At 46.4% G+C, this 21774-nt stretch overlaps 1 protein-coding gene across 1 annotated transcript in view; it reads right to left on the reverse strand.

Moving 5' to 3' along the window:
* Positions 1 to 21774, reverse strand: part of adamtsl3 (ADAMTS-like 3) — a 429814-nt gene that overhangs the window by 21737 nt on the left and 386303 nt on the right. The window contains 4 exon segments of the mRNA XM_083913233.1: positions 10577 to 10676; positions 10893 to 11089; positions 12405 to 12542; positions 14249 to 14376. Coding sequence (XP_083769359.1) covers positions 10577 to 10676; positions 10893 to 11089; positions 12405 to 12542; positions 14249 to 14376 — 563 coding nt within the window.

The raw sequence follows: 21774 nt of genomic DNA on the forward strand, positions 1-21774 counted from the left end.
TCTGTCAGTGCTCTCCTCTCTTCAGTTCTGTCTGTCTTCCTCTGTCTGTGTTTCCCTGCATGTGTCTCTCCCTTGTCTGTATGTAGGTCCGGGAGGCGTTTCCCCCAAGCTGCAGCCTGTTAAGCTGATTACCCCTCCACCTTAAATACCTGAAGCTGGCAGGCATGCAGCGCCGGACCGTCGTCGACCCTGTATTGGTAAAACTATTCCCCCTGGACTGGCATCCCCTTTATCGTTGTGGTTTTCACGCTCCCCGAAGTAAGTTGATTAATCGTGTTTGTTTTCTGACTTTCTCCGTAGTTTCCCGTGTTCCCGTCCGTCTCCCTGATCTTCCGTCGTCTTCCTGTTCCTGTATTCCCGTGTTCGTTTAGTTAGTCCTTGTATTTGTTTTCTCTGTAGTGTTTTGCGTTTGTCCGTTTATTATATTAGACGTTTCTTTTGTAACTTTACCTTTTGTCCGTGTCTGCATTGGGTCCACCTTTCGTGCTATCCCCGTACCATTCCTGACAGCACCACCACCACCCTCCTGACTCACTGCACCAACACACAGGCACCTCAATCACACTCACCTTCACCCCCGCCTACCTCCACTATACACGCCCCTCCCTCAGTGACCCCAGAGGCAAAGGACAATATCCACACCATCAAAACCATCATTACACACAGAAAAACGAAACCCATCACTGTTTTTAGATCTAACTGTGTTTTTGACATTCCACTTGTAAAACATGATGAGCGCACATTCAGCACAGACATTAAAATGGCTTTGATGAATGTGCGTTCTCTTTTAAACAAATCTTTTATTATAAATGACATCATTTTAGGTAACAACCTGGACAGCATTCTCCTTACAGAGACATTACAGAGGCTTGGCACTGATGCACCTGTTGTTCTCACTGAGGCTTCTCCACCAAATTTTTACTTTTTATTTTCAACAAGGGGGTGCAGAAGAGAGGGTGGCACTGCTTCAATTACACCCACCTATTCTTTGTATAACAGTCTACAGACCACCTCAGTATTCTATTTCTTTTATTAGTGAATTTTCAGAGTTTTTATCAATTATTCACACCACTTTTAAGAGAATTTTAATAACCGGTGATTTTAATCTACACATGGACATCTCCTCAGACTCTTTTTAAACCTTTTAAACTGGCTTGATTTTAAGCAACATGTCATGCAGCCGACCCAAAGCATACCTCAGACCTGGTTATATCTTTAGCCTGTCCATTGGTGTGCCCTCTGTTGTGGACCTGGCTGTATCTTAACACATTTTTTTGTGTGTTTTTTATAATCACCAGTTTTAATCAACAGGAGGCCCCTTTGAGAACATTGAGGAAACACTACCTAACTTCTGAAGTGGCTGCACATTTTATCCAGATCTTACATAGCACTCCTTCCGAAATTTTACCAACACCCTGCGATTTCATCACGGACAACATGAACAGTAAAATAAAGACAACACTGGACTGACTGGCTCCACTTTTTATTAAAACAATTAAAACGAGACCTTCACCCCCATGGAGAACTGAGGAAGTTAAAAAAACTCAAAAGGGAAGTGCTGAGAGGAGATGGAGGAAATCAAAGTTAACACTATGAAATTTTACATCAAAACCTCAAATTTACAATAACACAGTCAAACAAGCAAGAATCTCCCACTTCCAAAAACTAATCAATGACCATAAACACAACCCCAGATTCCTATTTTCCACAATTGATCTTTTAACTAAAAAATCCTCCAACACCCTTTGTGAGGACTTTGCATACCACTTCAGAAGAAAAATCAATGACATCCGAACCATTTTTTTTTATCCCAACAGCTTTTAAACCTGGATCATTGCTTTTACTGGAGGAAACACTGGAGTTTTGCTGTGGTTGATGAGAGGACACTTGGTCGAGTTTTCTTTTTAAAACACTGAATTCTTTGAGGAACAGCTGTTGTATCTGGTGAATTGCTCTCTTCAGGCGGATCTTCCCCACCTCCTTTAAAACGGTGGTGGTGAAGCCCCTTCTGAAGAAGAGAGATTTAGACCCCAATGTTTTCTAATAACTACCAGTCTCTGTCCAACTTAAGTAAAATTAAAAAAAAACTTTCAGTCCCATCAGTCTGGTGTAATTTATTCATTCATTCATTCATCTTCAACCGCTTATCCCATGGTCGGGGTCGCAGCGGGGCTGGAGCGGATCCCAGCTGACATCGGGCGTGAGGCAGGGTACACCCTGGACAGGACGCCAGTATATAGTTTACAGGGCACATAGAGACGAACAGAGACAGACAACCATTCACACAGAAGGGCAATTTTTTTTATTTTTTAGAGTCACCAATTAACCTAACACGTGCATGTCTTTGGATTGTGGGAGGAAACCGGAGAACCCAGAGAAAACCCACGCAGACACGGGGAGAACATGCAAACTTCACACAGAAAGTTCCCAGGCCGGGTTGCGAACCTGTAACCTTCTCGCTGCTAACCACTACACTACCATGTAGCCTCACAGTCTTGGTAATGCTGGATCTAACTGCCGCCATCGATGCAGTAGACCATCATATTTTATTAAATAGACTGAGGAACCTGGTCGGCCTCTCTGGTACTGTTTTTAAGTATGGACACTTGTTCCTCAGGAACCCATAAGATAAAGTCTGGGGTTCTCCAAGGGTCAATTTTAGGTCCAACTCTTTTTAATCTTTGCATGCTTCTCCTTGGGGACGTCATCAGGTGGCACGGCATCAGCTTTCATAGTTATGCTGACGATACGCAACTTAACATCGCTGTGTCTCCTGATGACACAGGGCCAATTGATGCCCTTTTTAACTGCATTGTAGACATCAAGTCATGGATGGCAGCAAACTTCCTGCAGCTCAACCAGGACAAGACAGAGGTTTAAGTCATTGGTCCTGAAGGCCAGAGAGAGAAAGTTTTACCAATGTTACAGGATTTTAAACCCTCGAAATCTGTAAAAAATCTGGGTGTGATTTTTTGACTTTGAGCTCTCTTTTATTCCACACATCAAAAACATAACAAAGATAGGTTTTTACCATCTTAACAATATAGCCAGAGTCCGCCCGTATCTCTTTCAGGCCAGCAAGGAGGTGCTGATGCATGCTGTTATCTCTTGTCGTTTAAATTATTGTAATGTCCTGCTCTCTGGTCTTCCCAAAAAGAACTTGTACAATTTACAATAACTACAGAACTCAGCTGCATGCATGCTGACAAGGACCAGAGGGCGGGAGCACATTACACCAGTTTTGAAATCGCTGCATTGGCTCCCTGTGAGCTTCAGGGTCGATTTTAAGGTTCTTATACTTTTTTACGTTTTTAAATGTCTTAATGGTCTCGGGCATTCTTATTTATCTGCAATACTTTTACCCTATCGCCCCTTACGTACCCTGAGGTCCTCCATCACCCACGTGTGATTTATGAAACATTCGTATCTGACCAATCTCAGCGTATGAATGAGCGGGCCTTGATAAATGCAGCGGCTGAATTCGATCGTCATTAACATGTTCATCCTTAAATATTCCTGTTTCAGAGGCCTCGCCCACTGAGGTCAAACATGTAGTGGAGAAACGCTGGTTAGAAAAGAAACTTTTCCGACAAAGAGATCGGCATCCTGACATCCGAGATGGAGCATAATAAAGATGTGCTTTTTGGCAGTCTTAAGAGTGGAATAAAAGGGGCCCATAAAAACATTGTATGGAAAAGAATAACGGAGGCAGGCAACCCGAAGCAGCACTCCACTGTGACCCGTGTGCCCCTGTGCGTGTGTGCGCACTGCTGAACCTGCGCTCCTGCTCTGTAGCGGGGTTTGCCAGCGGGGTTATTAGGTATTCTGTTAGAGGATAACCTTTGTCACCTAGAAGAACCATACCAAGATGTTAATCATCTGATACCTTGTTTGATTTAATGCAATTTATCGAGGGTAGCCACTAACCGAGGAGATGACTTTGGCTCTGCAGTGCGCATTCCTGCAGCTGCGCGCCAACACATTCATTCACTCATTCATATTCAACCGCTTGTCCCTGTCGGGGTCGCGGGGGACTGGAACCGAGCTGTTTTGAAATATAAAAGAATCGTGTGTGCCCCCCCCCCCCCCCCCCCCCGGCCAGCTGGCCACCACGTTTAAAAGCGACAGCTTGCCATCACAAATCACCTGTACATTTATCGAGTGGTAGTTTTGGCGATTGATGAATGCGTAATCATTCATGGATGGTGCCTTCAGACGCCATGAGTATAATCAATTGCTTTATTTTTTTAAAAATTTGTTTTAAGAATCCATAAGCAGTCACATCTGTAATATGTGACTGCTTATGCTTAATGACAGCTGAGGTTTGTTAATTATTTTCAGCCAGATTTTGCTGTGCTGCACCGCAAATACACAGGCTGAAATGTGCGTACACGATCTCAGACCAGATGTGAGATTTGATCGTAGCTCCCGCTCACGTCCAAAATGATAAATGCCGAAGTTAGCCAGGAAATGGTCGTACGCACGTTTTTCTGCCGTAAGTTCGTTTGATAAATGAGGGCCATGGAGAGGCAGCAAATGAGGGCCATGGAGAGGCAGCATTCAGTTATTGTTCAGTTCCGGTTCCGGGTCGCTGCTCGTGTGGTCGACCGGTCGGAGCACAAAGCAACCTTTAGCGTTATTTAGCATTTATTACGTTTTTCTACTTGTTTTATGTATATATTTGTTATTTTTTAGTTTACCCTTTGCATGCCACACACGCCAAGGGTGTTTTCTAACTTTTTAACTACGTTACATAGACGTAGCTGACTTTTTTTTCCCCCTGCCTGTTCCCTCGTGACGCTCACTTTGTTTACCTTCCTGTTAACCCCGTGACTGCCGGACAACGCAGAAGTTATTCTCCTTGTTTTTCTTTTCCTATTTCACCCGGCACTTTAATTCTCCGTTCGGCATGGATATACCCGTGTTTTTCATGGGCATTCTCCAAGTGTGGTTTCTCCTGGAGTTTGTGACGGCGAGCAGAAACAACGACCAGCGGAACACGTACTCCAGAGAGACCCTACTGCAGCTCGGACTCCATCCGCTACACGCCTTTGCCGTAGACTCGCTACCGAAGGAAATACTGTGGAGTAACTCAACCAGCCATGACAAGTCCACACACAAGAACAATAAGGTAACCAGAAGGGGGAAGAGAAAGAGCGGAATCAGGGCCAGGCTCAAACGGGAGACTTGTAAACAACGGCCGCTTCCATCTATCGTCCTAGCTAATGTTAGATCCCTCCGGAATAAAACGGACGAGCTACAAGCTAACGTTAACCACATGCATGAGTACAGAACTGCCTCGGTTCTTGCTTTCACTGAGACGTGGTTAAATAAGAACGACGATGACAATGCCCTGCACGTTGATGGCTTCGGCCCCCCTCTAAGACTTGATCGAGACAGTGAGCTCACCGGTAAACAACATGGCGGCGGCGTGTGTCTGTATGTAAACACACGCTGGTGCTCAACGATCGTCGTGAGGGAGAAACTGTGCACCCCGGACATTGAGCTTCGTGCTGTCTCCCTTCGCCCTTTCTTCCTACCCAGAGAGTTTCCTCAGCTCTTTGTCATCCTGGTTTACATCCACCCCAGAGCCAACGCAGTCACAGCCACTGAACACATCACAGACTCTTCAAACAAACTGGACCACATTTCACCGGACTCTCCCAAATTCATCTTGGGTGATTTCAACCACTGCTCCCTGGACAAATCATTAAAAGGTTATCAACAGTATATCACAGGCCACACACGCCAGGAGAAGACACTGGACAAGTGCTATGGTTCAGTACGGGACGCATACAGATCTGTCGCCCTCCCCCCTCTGGGCTCTGCTGATCACCACGTCATCCTGCTTGCTCCGGCTTACATCTCTGTCATGAGAAGGGTGAAGAAAGTTGTCAAGAACATCAAGCAGTGGACCAACGAAAGCATCATCACACTCCAAGGATGCTTTGAATCCACTGACTGGGACAACCTCCTGGCCCCCTCTGATGACATTAATGAACATGTGGACACTGTGTCATCGTACATCTCCTTCTGTGTGGACAACATCATCCCCTCCAAAACGGTCACTATCTACCCCAACAACAAACCCTGGATCACCAAAGAGCTCAAGGAGATCCTCAACAAGAAGAAAAGGTTCTTCTTCACCGGCTCTGAAACAGAGAAAAAGGAGGTCAACAGAGAGGTCAAGCATGCCATAAAAACTGCCAAGCTGGAGTACAAGAACAAAGTGGAGGAGTGCTTCACGCAGGGTAACCTCCGCTCAGCCTGGCAGGGACTCAAGAACATGGCTGCTGTGAACACTGCTGCCAGCAACACAAAAACCATCCAGGTTTCAGGCAGCAGCTCTTCATCTCTCCCCAACGACCTTAACTCTTTCTACACAAGGTTCGAGCAGGACAACACCCAGCTGGAAGAAGCGAAGCCCAGTGACACAGCAGCCTTCAACTTCAGCGCAGAGGACGTGGTGAAAGCCCTCAGGAAGACAAGGGAGAACAGCTCACCTGGCCCAAACAACATCAGCGGCCGCTTCCTGAAGCACTGTGCTGAGCAGCTAGGGGGCGTGTTCCAGACCCTGTTTCAAAGATCCATGGACAGCAGCATAGTCCCCCGGCAATGGAAACACTCAACAGTTATCCCCATCCCCAAGAAGAGCGCCGTCAAATGTCTGAATGACCTCCGGCCGGTGGCCCTCACCTCTCTTGTGATGAAGGCCATGGAGAGGATCATAAAACAACACATCATCAGGGAAACCCACTCCCAGATGGACCCGCTCCAATTCGCTTATCGAGCTGGCAGGGGCGTCGATGATGCAAAAACATTCATAATAGACACTGTTCACAAACACCTGGAGCGCCCCAACACCGCAGCCAGACTCCTGTTTGCAGACTTCTCTTCTGCATTTAACACCATGCAGCCCCACATCCTGGCTGACAAACTCTCAGCCCTCTTTCATCTGGACCAACAGCTAATCCTGTGGAAACTGGACTTCCTGACCAACCGTTCACAGAGAGTCCTGGTCAACAGCACCTTCTCCGGCTCCCCTCAGGGCTGTGTGCTCTCACCTCTGCTCTTCATCCTCTACACCGATGACTGCAGAACCACACAGACTAAGGGCGTACTCACACTGTCCTTCCAGACCGCGACCCGGGCTTTAGGGTACTTGTCCCCCCTCCCTCTCCCCCCCGCGCCCCAGCCCCGTTTGTACTCACACTGCCAGGGCCGACCAATGCTTCTTGCTGTCCATAAGCCATCACGCCGTAACACGTCACACGCATTGATCGCGTGTGTGTGGCTTTGTTTTCCAAATCTTTCCACAGACCTCAGAGTTTTTGTGCGTCTTGTCGACTGTTTTTGAATATTTTCATCCGACCAAATCTGCAGTAAACACTGCACCTCCGCATCACACCAACGTGAACCTTTCAACGCCATTGTTGTTGTTGTTAAATGTCGGCGCATGGTCCGTCCTTCTATTTACATGTCCGAACAGGCGGACATAACGCTACTGCCGTAGGGCTCGTGCTCATGCTCGTGCTCGCACACGTGCACACGCTCATGCTCGTACATGTGAAAACGGCTCCGCTAAAGCCCACCTCTTTCAAGCGGGCCATGGACGGCCAGCTGGCCGCAGTTATGCGCGGAACGGGTGCACTCACACTGCTTAAAGGTACTAGGCTTTAGCTGAAAAAACTGTTTTGGCCCCGGCCAGAAGGACAGTGTGAGTACGCTCTAACTGTCATCTGGTGAAGTACGCTGATGACACCGTCCTCCTGTCTCTGCTGTCAGGCCCATCTCTGCACCACGGACCAGCTCTTCAGGAGTTTGTGGAGTGGTGTGACAGCTCCTGCCTGGAGCTGAATGTCAACAAAACCAAAGACATGGTGGTGACCTTCTCCACCAAGCAGAGGGAACTGGCTTCATCAGCAAACACCGTGATCCACGGGAAGCCTGTTGAAGCAGTTGAGGAGTACAGGTACCTGGGCACCATCTTCGACAGCCTGCTGAAATTCTCCTCCAACACAGAGGAGATTCTCAGGAAATGTCAACAGCGGAAATACCTCCTTAGGAAGCTCAATTCCTTTGGAGTCAGCAAGAACATCCTCCTGACCTTTTACTACTTTACTACATGCTGGTTCTACTCCACCAGCCTCCAGAACAGAAACCTCCTGCAGAGCATAGCCACGGTCTGCTCTAAGATCATTGGACTCCCTGTTAGAACTCTGTCCACCATCCATGAGCAGCAGACACTCAGGTTAGCTGGTCGGATCATGCAGGACCCCTCTCATGCTCTCTTCTCAGCGTTTGAGTGGCTCCCCTCAGGACGCCGTCTTCGCTGTCCCTGCTGCAGGACACAGAGGAGAAGAGCAACCTTCATCCCCAGGGCTGTCCAGCTCCCTCAACTCCTGACCCCTCCTACCATCCCCCTCCCCACTCTTGACACCCTCCCCTGGACACTTCAGCCCCCCCCCCCCCCCCCCCCCCCTGGACACCATCAACCCCCCCCCCCCCCCCACTCCCTGGACAAGCTGTGAACTACTGGTTGATGCACTACTCCACTTATTTATTCTGTTATGTTCACACCGGACTTATTCTGTTACTATGTTCTTACTGGTCTACTTGATTCTGTTAGTTATGTTAATTTATGGTATTAATGCACTGCTCCACTTTATTCTGTCTATCAGGTCTTATATTGTATCCATCATAGCACTATGGTCACTTTATTTCTCAGTATTCATCTGTTACACAGAGCTAGCACATACTTAGACTGCTGTTTTCCTGCCATGCACCACTATCACTTTATTATTTATTATCTGCACATAGCTTATAGTTATATATTATATTTATACTCTATTACTGCACTATAGTTCTGTTTACGTCTGCTCATTACACACATGTATCATGTCTGACCTTATCTGAACCCGATCACTGTCTACTTATATCTTCTCTGCATACAGTTCTGTTCATACCGGTTTCAACAGTCTACTTCATGTTTACATTGTTTATATATATATATGTCTGCTTACATCTGATACACGCATGTCTTTCTACATCTCACGCCGACGATGTTCTCCGTATCTAACCTGTACTAACACACTAACATCCTGACACTTATTCTACCTGTACTAACACACTAACATCCTGACACTTATTCTACCTGTACTAACACACTAACATCCTGACACTTATTCTTCTCTTACACTTTATTCTTGTTGTTAGGTTAAATGTTTTTGTATAGTTGCACTGTCGTTATTTGCTGCTCTGTGTGCCCTGAATTGCCCCCTGGGACAAATAAAGTTTTTTGAATTGAATTGAATTGAATTATGGCCCCCGATTGTGAAACAACCTGCCGGAGAACCTCAGGGCCGCAGAGAATGTAGATGTTTTTAAAAAGAGGCTCAAGACCCACCTATTTAATCAGGCGTTTAACTAACCTGTTTAATTCTTTCTCATTCCTTTTATGCTTCTTATATTTTTTATTATTTTTATCTTTTACACCGTTTATCTTATTGTACTGTTTTAACTGTTTTTAATCCCTCAGTTTTTAGCTTCTATTCCTTTTTATCTTATTTTACTGTTTTAGCCCCTCGGTTTTCCAGTGTTACCTCCTGGAGGCCTACCACACCGGGAGTTGTCTCTGGTCCTCTGATGGGGGTGCTGTCCCGTGGACGGCCCTGGCCCGGGTGGCTTGAGAGCTCTACACCGCGGTGTGGAGCCTCCTGTCCGCCTGGACTGGGGGGGTCCCTGTGGCGGCGCCCCCTGCAGCCATGGACCATGATTCCTCTCGGTGTGCGCAGCCCCCAAAGGTAGATTCTTCCTCACCTCAGATCTTGGTGCCCAGCCATGTCTCCTCAGCAACAGCTAGTGTAACTGTGTGTGTGTGTGTTTGTTTGTGTGTGTGTGTGTGTGTGTGTGTGTGTGTGTGTTTGTGTGTGTGTGTGTGTGTCTGTGGGGGTGGGAGGTTTGGGTTTTCACGTGTTTCTTTGTTGTTCATGTTTTGTTTCGCTTTTATTTTCTGTAAGGCAGTTTCTGCTACTGTAAAAATTATGAAAAGTGCCATAAAAATAAAGTTTGATTTGATTTGATTTAAAGAAACAAAACAAAAACAAACAAAATACTAAACCACTTTATTCTATAAAACAAACCAGTTACCTTGGAACTCTATTACCCCTCTCTGTGTCTCCCACACCTTATCTCCCTTATGCTGCGTTCCAGTGTCGTAGGAGGTCGGAACTTTCAGACCTCCCACTTGACAAAGTGCACTGGAGTCCTTGTCGAAGTGGAACCTCCTACTCACAAACTCGGGGGGGGATCAACCTACTTCGACCTCACCAAAATTAAGTCGAGAACAATGGCGGCGCCCGTGGAGACAATCCGTGAGAGATAAAACTTCAATGTCATTATAATCTCTTTGCATGAATATGTACATATATATATATATATAGCGAGTAAAGTCCCATGTCCCAATGCTTAGGAATGCAGCATTAGTTCCCAGTACCCAAAGTCCCATCTCATCCTGCCTCTCACCCTTTATGAGGAAAAGTTGAGCTGTGCTAAGTGTGATAAATTGTGTGAGTACCTATACGTAGAATGTCTCCAGGCTTGATAAAGACACTCGTTCCTCGGTGTGACGCCATGAGGACCCTTCTCCTGTTCATCTCTTGTGAGACTGGAACAACCCTGCTTCCTCCAGCCGGGTATGGACCTACACACACACACACACACACACACACACACACACACACACACACACACACACACACACACACACACACACACACACACACACACACACACACACACACACACACACACACACACACACACACGTTTTTTCATTATCTGAGCGTGTGTGTGGATATTTGCAGTATACTATGAAAAGTTTTGTACAACTAGTGTGTGGACCCACCATAGACCTGCAGGACAGTAGAAGCAGTGGACCTTCCTATGGCGTTAGTGGCGGTACAGGAGTAAGTCCCTTGGTTGTGCAGAGAGACATTTCTGATCCACAGTGAGCCAGAGGGCAGGGAAACCGCACTGGAATCTAATGGTCCATTCTTTCTGTTCCATGTCACAGTGGGCTGAGGAAGTCCTGACAGACGGAGAACACACAACACTTTACATTACAGGCCCATATTACAGTGTATTTATTTAGTATATAGAGGGTATCAATCAAATACTTGAAATTCCGGCATAAAATCATCCCAGGGTCTTTTTCAGCAAATACACATAAGCCATTGAGACCATTTTTTTGTGTAACAACTATTAACAGAGAAATCCTGTGGAGTCACTAACAGCCGAATACGGCTAACACTGATCAGCTCGGGGTAGTGCGGTGAAGGCCACTAATACTGCTGAAAATAACACTAAACCTCTGCAGCAGCATTAGAAGAGTCCTTACACAGGAAATGGACTTTGAATGGACAATACCATGAGTGGAGCTGGTACAGGGGCTAGTAGACCATGGGATCATTTTACCAGAATTTCACTTTAAGGGATACCTATAGTTAGACAAGTGGGTGCAGCTATTACAGTTTTCCCTTTTTCACAATGAAAGTTTGACTTGACGTTTGACTCATTTTTATGGTACATCTAATGCAAAATCATTTATAGGCTTCAGCCTGTTGGTCCTCTTTATCAGTTGTTTCTAACTTTTTTTTTTTTACATAAAAGGACCCTGATAATTTGAGCAAGATCAAATTTCCTTGGTGATAATAAAGTTGAAGTTGAAGCTGAACATCTCATTAATTTCAGTGAAGAAAACTAAATTACATTGTTGTTTTTAAAGTCTGGATTATAAACAGGCATTCCCTTTCTGCTAAACAGCCTCATCCTGCATTAGAAAAATACCTGTTAAAACAACCAAAGAGATATTAGAACTATGGCCAAGTGTCAGGGAGAAGAAAAATAAGCATATTAAAGTCCCCCTCCAGACATATATTAAAGTAAGTATGTAAACACCACTCTGTTAGGATGTGAAGTATCTCAAGTTTGCAGCGTGTGGATCTGGAGAAGATTGTTTAGTTTTATTGTTTGAAAAGGTTTAAAGGAGGCCAAGATTTAAGAAGTCCCGAATAGATATTACAATACAAACACAACACTTTGTAAAAGAAACTGTCTCATGTGAATGACATGTAGATATCCCAGTCTATAAATAATAAACATATGCACCAAACCCCTCTTCATGATTGTTGTGATGACAAATTTGATCAAAGTGACAAAGATTAAAACTAAAGACATTTCCTGTACATTTATTATATTCTAGTTTTGTAACAGTGTTGTTTCAGTTAGTTTTCATTTTGTCTAAAGTCTAGTTTTCATTTTTATTTGAGAAAGCTCAAATGTTTTTTCACACCTAGTTTTTAGTTTAGTTTTAGTGAACTTTAATATACTCGACTGTGACCTACCGGTGACGGGGCAGTCCAGAATGAGGTTGGTATCCGGGCGAACACTGACTCGTCCTCCAACTGTGGTCCTCAAGCTCTGGCCTGACACCAGCCCATGGTCTGAAACATTCCTCCACGTCACCGCGATGGCTGGTGGCTCTGAAGTTTCACACACAGAGTAAGAGCAGCAGTCAGTCATGCAGAAATGAATTTGAAATGTCAACTCTTTTGCAGAGCTATTGTCATTTGTGGGTAATCTTGTTGAGGCATGTATTTTAAAAAGTTACTGATGCTAATCCCTGTAACATATACTGAAAAAAATATAAATGCAACACTTTTGTTTTTGCTCCAAATTTTCATGAGCTGAAATCAAAGACCTAAAACTTTCTCTATGTACACAAAATACCTATTTCTTTCAAATTTTGTTCACATATATTTCTGTCTGTTAGTGAGCACTTCTCCTTTGCTGAGATAATCCATCCACCTGGCATGTGTGACACATCAAGATGCTGATTAGGGACGGCCGGTGGAACAGTGGTTAGAGCAGTCGCCCCATGTAAAGAGGCCCTTTGTTGCATGCCCCCCCCTGCCCCCATGTCTCTCTCTCTCACCCCATTTTCTATCTAATAAAAGGGTTGAAAACAGCCCAAAAAATAATGTTTAAAAAAAAAAATGCTGATTAGACAGCATGATTATTGCACAGGGGGTCACAATAAAAGGGCACTGTGCAATTTTATCACACAGCGTGCAATTGGCATACTGGCTAATATTTACCAGCGCTGCACTGAATGTTCTTTTCCCTGCCATAAACCAAAATGAGGATTGGGCAACCTGTCTCACAACCACAGACCACATGAAGCCACGGCAGCCCGGCATCATCACCTGCAAGATCGTCTGAGGCCAGAGGCCCGGACAGCTGATGCAACAATTGGTTTGAAGACAGTCAAAAACCGTCTCAGGGAAGCTCATCTGTGTGCTCGTCGTCCTCACCGGGGTCTTGACCTGACTGCAATTTAACGTCGTTATCGGCTTGAGCAGGCAAATTCTTACCTTTGATGGTGTCTGGCACTTTGGTGAAGGGTTCTCTTCAAAAACTGAATCCCTGTTGTCAATATACCGGAGGAGTGGACCAATATTCCAAGGCCACAATCAACAACCTAATAGACTCTATGCTTAGGAGATGTCTTGCACTGCGTGAGGCACACCAGATATTGACTGGTCCCAGTGGCACCGGCTGTCACCATCTTGGCAGTGCCTTGTTGCTGAGCTAGCCACATGTGACAGCAGCCATCTGTCACTCAAAGCTAAACTTAAGTGTGTTAGGGAAGAATTTATTGTGGTGCCAGAAGGAGGACAAAATGCCAGTCCTGCATCTCTTATTCTGAAGGAGTTTAATTACTTGAGAGAGGAGAAGCATAAGAGTCATCAACACAAAGTAATGCGTGAAGCCACCTCGATTCTAAGGCTCAACAGCAAAGATCAGATTCTAATAGCAAGAGGAGATGTGCTATCATCTCATTGGCTATAATGCATAAACATGACATTAAGGATTCACCCCAGCTAGGAAATGCAGAATGTTACAGAGTGCCGGTGACTGTTATCTTCTAAGAGTGCAGCTGTGTCTGGGACCTACAAAGAATAAGATGGGAGATGCCTTGGCTGACTCCAGGGAGTTTCCAGGTCAGCCTAACTGACACAGAAGTAATCTAACAGAAGCCAACTATACTAACAAGGACTGAACATTAGACCCAAACTGTCTGGGGAAAATGAAATTCTCCCTATCAAAGTGGATGCTTGAGAAACTGCAGTTTTTGTCTCCACTGCACTGGCTTCATTTTTTAGACCTGGAGGTTGCATACACACACCTGCCACCAGTAGCTGAGATGTCGCTGAGTCTGAACCATGTGTGTTGGCAGCTGTGCACTTGTACTGCCCTCTGTCAAACACTCTGGGCTGAAGGATGTGGAGGCCTCCAGAGCTATCCCAGGATACCCTGCAGACACAGGGAAAACATGCTGTTTTCTACATGTAGATTAGGAACAAAAAAGGTGCTTGTAGTACTTTCTGTGAAGAACATCTTAAACAGAGGATTTATTCTAAATAATTTCAATTTTGAGGTACACATCAACAGACAGAGGAAACAGACAACAAACACAGAAAAGATGAGAGCTACAGGTCGGAAGTGAGAGTCACATGTCCTTTCGACAGCAGCCATGTCCAAGTTGGGGATATGAAGGCTAGTGTTACAGTGGTTGCTTCTTTTTTTTTTATCTCTGTCAACTCTGTGTCAACTAATTTGGAATGATGTGTGAGTGCTGCTTGGGCAGATTTGACACAAGAGTAGCTTGTAGTAGTTTCCAACGGAGCATAGTATCTCGCATGAAAAGATGTGGAAGCATGTCCACCCAATTGTCATGTTTCCATCACTGCAGCTGGAGCCAATGAACACCTGTGACCACTGCAGAGTCCTTTGTCCTGGGAATGAAAGCAGATTGCAGATTTTTTCCCACTGAAGAAAAAAGCCAGAAATTGGTGAGTGTTAGGGTTTTTTGTCCAGTGGGAAAGGGGCTTAAAACGCATAAAGAGGGCTGATCTTGAATTAAGTCTGGGCTGTTACAGCCATGCACTAATTTATGGATCTCTTTTTTAGATTTAAACCCCAAATTGTTCCAGCACCTTTCATGGTAGCTCCACCTCCATCTGTACGTGATTAGGTGTGTGTGCATGGGTAAATTAGAGGCAAATGGATAGAAAAAAGATTAGAAATAAGGGCTCATCCTGAAGGGTTAAGAACCTTTAACCCATCACTGAGAACCATTTGCATCTGAGGAATCCTTTTTGAAGAAAGATTTCTTTGCAAGACTAAGGGGCCGTCCATACGAACGTGTGAGTTTCTCTGAACGGTTTGTCCTTTTATCCACACATAACCACAGTTGTGGGCTTCTGAAATGGGAGTTTTTTGTAACCAGAGTCCAGGGGGAACTTTTTTGTACAGTTTCCGCAGTCATGTGTGGACAAGAAAACCGAGGAAATATGCAATTTCTTGTCGAACATTGTTTGACGTCACAATGTGCGATGGTAAACAGTCAGTTGTATCCATGGAGACTTGTGGAGCACTCTATACATGACCAACTGACGGAGGCGGATTTTGCGGTATCATGTGGACACACCACTGGTGGACGGAAATTTCTTATTAACCAGGGGTCATAAGAGTTCAGTTTCTTAAATACCTGTGTTGGTGTGGACTAGGCCTAAGGGTTCCATTAAGAACTATTTTCATCCAAAAAAATCATTTTTGAAGCAGGAGTTCTTTGAGGATTGTTGGGCTTTAAAAGATCCTAACCCTCAAATATTCAAATGGTAGAGGGACTTGCATGTAAAGCAAACAAGGACATTTTTCTTTGCTCTGCTTTCCCTCCAAAACAATAACTGATGTGAACTTTTTGGCCTTGAATTAAAAGGACAGACTCTACTAAATCTGCTGAAAGTTATCTGAAGAGGTCAACCTCAGCAAGGCATGCAGAGGGTCAGCTTATTGCATGAGAGATGAAGGAAACAACCCAAGGAGAGAAGAAAGGATAAAATTTGAATTTTAGAGACATGGGACGTCTGTTTCCTCTGGTACTTCACACAATGCAATGTCTGTTTCAGATGACCAGCTGGATCAGCTTTAACCACTGTAGAGTCTTTTGGTGAAGTTTGTGTCTGTGTTAACTGTCTGTACTGAGAGCCACACTTGCTGTCCTGCTTGGTAGGTAGGTGCAGGTGTACGGCGTCGGTTGGCAGCGGCAGTGGAGCGACCCACGGAGCGAAGGAGGGTGGAGCGAGCTTGGAACCATGTTCTGCGGCAGCGGCCGATGAAGGCTTCGACAGAAGGGCAGGAAATCTCCTTCTCATGGGCTGGGAACAGTGGTGGTTGATAGCCGTATACACACTGAAATGGAGAGAGGCCGGAGTAGGGAGTTGTGGGCATATTCAACCCACAGTAGTTGTGATGACCAGGACGAGGGGTTCTGGGAGGACGTGCACTGTAGGGCAGTTTCCAGTTCTTGGTTCTGGTCTGTCCATTGCTCAGGGGGTGAAATAGACTGGCAGTGGCCCCCAGCAGACTGCAGAACTCCCTCCAAAACACAAACGAGAACTGGGGACCACGATCCGACACCACATCCATGCGAAGGCTGTGCAGGCGGAATACATGAAGAAGGACCAACTGAGCAGTCTCTTTAGCAGTGGGGAGCTTGGAGAGAGGTATAAAGTGGAAAATCTTGCTGAAGCGGTCCACGATGGTCAGGATGACAGTGTGGCCGTCAGAGGTGGGAAGAAACAAAGTCCAAAGATATGTGGGACCATAGGCAATGAGGAACAGGAAGAGGTTGAAGCAGCCCAACAGGTGCCCGTGGGAGGATTTGTGTTGATTGCAAGTGGGACAGGCTTTGACGAATTCCTGGACGTCCTCTTGCAAGGTGGGCCACCAGAAACATTGGAGAAGGGCATTTCATGTCCTTTGTACCCCAGGGTGGCAGAAGAGCTCGGAGGAGTGGGCCCATTGTAGCACATCTGACCTCAAGGCTGGAGGGACAAAAAGGCAGTTAGATGGGCAGGAGCTGGGACACGGCTGTCCTTCTGTGACTGCTCTACCTCTCTCCTCTGTGTCCCAGGTCAATGTGGCAACAAGGCAAGATGTAGGTAGGGTGGACTCAGGTTTCTCAACAGAATCCTCTGTTCTCTGGAACTGGCGGGAAAGAGCATCAGGCTTAACATTGCGAGACCCTGGACGGTAAGAGATGGGGAAGTTGAAACGGGCAAAAAACAGGGACCAGCGGGCCTGGTGTAGGTGCAACCGGCACCCCAAAGATGATTGTTAATTTCTGGATTAACGTGAACTTTCAGTTTGATTATGAGAAGGCCTCAGCCTTGGTCAGACAAAGGGGAAAAGACTGGGCCCAAAGCCTGGCTGCCTTTGTCTCTGAGGGCATGGTCACAAACAAAGGCCTGCCATGCACTCTCCCCCTCAGGTCACACCCAGATGTGAATCCTTCAAGGGACCCCCAAACTGTTAGTTCTTTGGCTGACCACTGGTGATGACATCATCAGTGTCTAAAAAACTGTAAGACACCAACTTCCTCACTCTCTCTCTTGGATTCCTCTCTCTTGGCCCCTCTTCCTTCGAATCTCCACACTGCTGGATCCAGAGACCAGCTGCCACTGTCCCTAGGCCATGAACATGGCCTGTATTGAGTAGGATCATCAACCGGTTATCAACTCAACTGAGCAGAACAAAGAGCGATCTGAGTCCTCTTTTAGTCTAAGAGCAACAACCAAGACAAGAACCTTTCTTCAACCAGCCACTGGCATCAAGCAACGCAACTTATCTCACTTCTCATGGACTGGTAACTAATTACCAACTGGACATTACTACATGTTATAAATGGTAAATGGTAAATGGACTTGTACTTGTATAGCGCCTTTCTAGTCTTCTGACTACTCAAGGCGCTTTCACACCACTTGTCACATTCACCCATTCACACAGACATTCGCACAGATGGCAGCGGACATCTACAGACCATCTAATCTAACCATTCACACCACATTCACACACCCATGCGCAGCACGGGGAGCAATTTGGGGTTCAGTGTCTTGCCCAAGGACACTTCGACATGCGGGCCGAGGGGATCGAACTGCCGATCTCTCAAATGGAGGGCAACCCACTCTATCTCTGAGCCACAGCCGCCCCATTATAGGACTGTATGAACGGCTAGATAGAACTGTAACTTTGTTATAACCTGATTCTAACTTCTGAGGTCTTCAGCCTGCTGGACGTTGTGTTACTTGAATGTTCACACCATCCCTGCAGGGGTCCAAGCCCTACGGAGCTGTAGTTGCGGATGAAGCGACGGTAAAAGTTTGCAAACCCCAGGAAACGCTGAAGCTGTTTGAGGTTTTCAGTAACAGGCCAGGAAGTGACAGCAGAGACTTTGGCTGGGTCCATCTGGATGTTGCCTTGTGCCACAATGTTCTCCAGGAAAGACACTGAAGAAACATGGAACTCGCACTTATCTGCTTTTACATAATGAGAATTCTCCAGGAGGTGCTGAAGGACGAACTGGACATGATGAATGTGTTGCTCCTTGGACCGGGAGAAGATGAGGATGTCATCGAGATAAACAAAGACATAACGATTGAGCATGTCTCTGAGCACATCGTTTATCATTGGCTGGAAGACGGCAGGGGCGTCGGTCAGGCCGAACGGCATTACGAGATACTCATAGTGTCCAGTCGAGGTGTTGAATGCCGTGTTCCACTCATCTCCTTCTCTGATGCGGACGAGATGGTAGGTGTTGCGCAGGTCAAGTTTGGAGAAAATGGTGGCCCCCTGGAGCAGTTTAAAGGCAGTGGAGATGAGTGGCAGTGGGTAGCGGTTCTTAATGGTGATATCATTCAGTCCTCTGTAGTCAATGCAGGGTCTCAAAGTCTTGTCCTTCTTTTCGACGAAGAAAAAAACGCTCCAACAGGAGATGAAGAAGGACGAATGATGCCCGCGGCCAGGGAGTCATTGATGTAATTCTCCATGAGTTTTCTCTCGGGCTCAGAGAGAGAGTACATGCGCCCCTTAGGAGGTCAGGTACAAGGCAGGAGATCTATGGCACAGTCATAGGGGCGGTGTAGGGGTAGAGACGTAGCTCTGGCTTTACTGAAGACCTGTCAGAAATCGTAGTACTCAGGTGGCACCCCGGAGAGGTCAGGTGAAGAGCTGGAGCTGGAACTGGAGGAGTGAAATGGAGCTGAGGCATGCTGCAAGTACCTCTGATGACAGGAGGAGCTCCACTCCAGAATGGCCCCAGTGGCCCAGTCGATGTGAGGGTTGTGAAGACGGAGCCATGGATACCCCAGGGTGAGAGGCAGACGGGAAGAGCTTAGGATGTGGAACTGGACTGTCTCGTGACGATTAACAGAAAGCAGCAAGTGAACCGGGGAGGTCTGATGCGTGACAGTGCCCAAGATGTGACCATCTAAGGCTCTAGCAGGAACTGGATGAGGCAAAGGAACCCGCAGTGTCCTGCTGCCCCACAATAGAGGCAAAGATTAGCCTTGCGGCTGCGCTCCCTCTCTTCCAGGGAGAGGGAGGTTCGACTCAATTGCATGGGTTCTGGATCCTCAACCTGCTGATGCAGTGAGGTGGAGTTGGCTGCTGCAGCGCCCCCACGGGAGGGGGCTGGAAAACAGCATTGGGCCCCCCCCCTTGGCGCTTCTCTCGTCGACCGGTCTGAATGCGTAAGTCAATGCAGAGGGCCAAATCAATCACCCCGTCCAAGGTGATGGGGGTGTCATGTGAGACCAGTTCATCCTTAATATAGTCAGCCAAACCGTGGAGTAAGGCATCACAGAGAGCAGAACTGCTTTGGCTGGCTCTGGTGCGGAAATCGATAGAATAATCTGCCACTGCTCAGTCCTCTTGTTGACTCGGATCCACAATTCTCGAACCCAAAAACTTTGCGAAGCTCAGCAGCAAACAGGCCAAAGGAAGCACAGGCTGCAGACCATCTCTCCCACTCAGCTGTTCCCCACAGTCGAGCTCTGCCTGTCAGGTGGTTGATGACAAATGCTACCTTTGCCAGTTCTATGGCAAAGGTACGGGGCTGCAGGGCGAACAGAAGAGAGCAGTTGGTAAGGAATGGGCCATCTCTCGATCACCGTCGTAACGCTCCTGGGTTCCCACCTGGGGCTCAGGGGCATCTCTGGGCAGTGAAGAGGCTGTTACATGTGCAGGAGCAGAAGCTGGTTCTCAAGAAGAGGGTACAGACACAGCAGATGGTGAGAGCTGGGAGAAGTGGGCTGCTAGCTGTTGCATTTGTCCGGTTAACACCGCTAACGCTTGTCCATGAGTCTCAGCAGCTTGTCTGGCTTCAGAAGCAGACGCAGTCATCATGGCCCCATTCTGCTGCAGGACACCCTCAATTGTCTCCAGGCGACTAAGGGGTGTGGGATTGTCTGCTGGGTTCATAGCTGGCCAGATTGTAATGTAACGGGTGTGGAGTGAACCACATTGCAGCACAGATGAACCAGGTATTCGTTTTAAAACGGTCTTTATTCAGCAGGTAAAAGCAGGTACACGGCTGACCAGGGGAGAGCAGAAACAGGCCAGGCGCCAACCAGCCACAGGCAGACAGACAGAAAACAGGCAGGCAATACTCGTGGTCAGAAGGCTGTTGGCTTTACCAGGGCTTAGACGAGAGGCGAAGGTCAGAGGCAAGTCGGGTTGATACCAGGTAAGCAATCCAAGAACAAGTGCTGGAGAATCAGGCATGAGAGCGAAGACAATCTGGCAAAGAGTGAGTGGAGTGAGGCTGCATAAATACTGGCTTGATTGTAGATGGTGAGCAGGTGAGAGCAGCAGGTGAAAGCTGTAGACTGATCAGGGGTGTGGCTGAGCAGCTCAGCAGCCCTCAGCAATGTTGTTATTTTTAAGTGTGTTTTTGTTCTGCTTAATTATGCTGCTATAGGCCTAGTCTGCCGGGGGATAATACTTTTCCAGATAATCTGAGCTTCTCTCCTCTCCGTCTGTATCGTTCATGTCTCATCAATGCATGTTACTAATTCAACATCTTCCCCAGAGTTGTTTGTGCTTTGTCATCTCACAGGTCTCTGTTGATTGTGGTGGTGCCTGCTGCCGTGGTCCTGCATGACGCTTCCTGCTACTATCTACTATTATAATCTATAACCTTAGCTGTGCTTGTTTCTACTATTCTGCTGTATTAACTGCCATAATATATAAGTCATATTCACATTACTATAGATATTATTATAGTTACTGGAAGTGTGTCTGTCTCTGTCTTTGTGTCTGTCTTTGTCTCTCTCTGTCCATCTGTCCGTTTTTTCTCACTTTCTCTCTCCTTTTCTTCCTCCCCAACCGGTCAAGACAGATGGCCGTCCTCCACAGAGCTGGTTCTGTCTGAGGTTCCTGCCTGTAATAGGGAAGGTTTTCATTGCCACCGTATTCTACGGGGGAATTGTTGGGTCTATGTTTATCATAAGTAAGTCACAGAGTGTGGTCTTTACCTAGTTTGTAAAGTGTCCTGAGATAACTTTTGTTATGATTTGGCACTATAAATAAAATTGAATTGAATTGAATTAAAGTGGGTGGGTTTGTTAGAAAAGATTGTGAGAATCCAATCCAATCACAAATGATGGCATTGAGTGCACAATGTCTGAGACAGTGATATGACTTTATTGTCCCCCAAGGAGGAAATGTGTTTCCACAGTACTCTACAATCTGACACATACATTAACAGTACAATCAAGACCAAAAGGCAGAGAGGTGCACCTGTCCAACCCTCCGCTCAGCTTTCCCTCTCTGGTCAAGGCTGGATTATCAATGAGCAAAGCAGGCAAC

The sequence above is a fragment of the Echiichthys vipera genome (genome assembly GCF_963691815.1).
Source record: "Echiichthys vipera genome assembly, chromosome: 1".
NCBI classification, from domain to species: Eukaryota; Metazoa; Chordata; class Actinopteri; order Perciformes; family Trachinidae; genus Echiichthys; species Echiichthys vipera.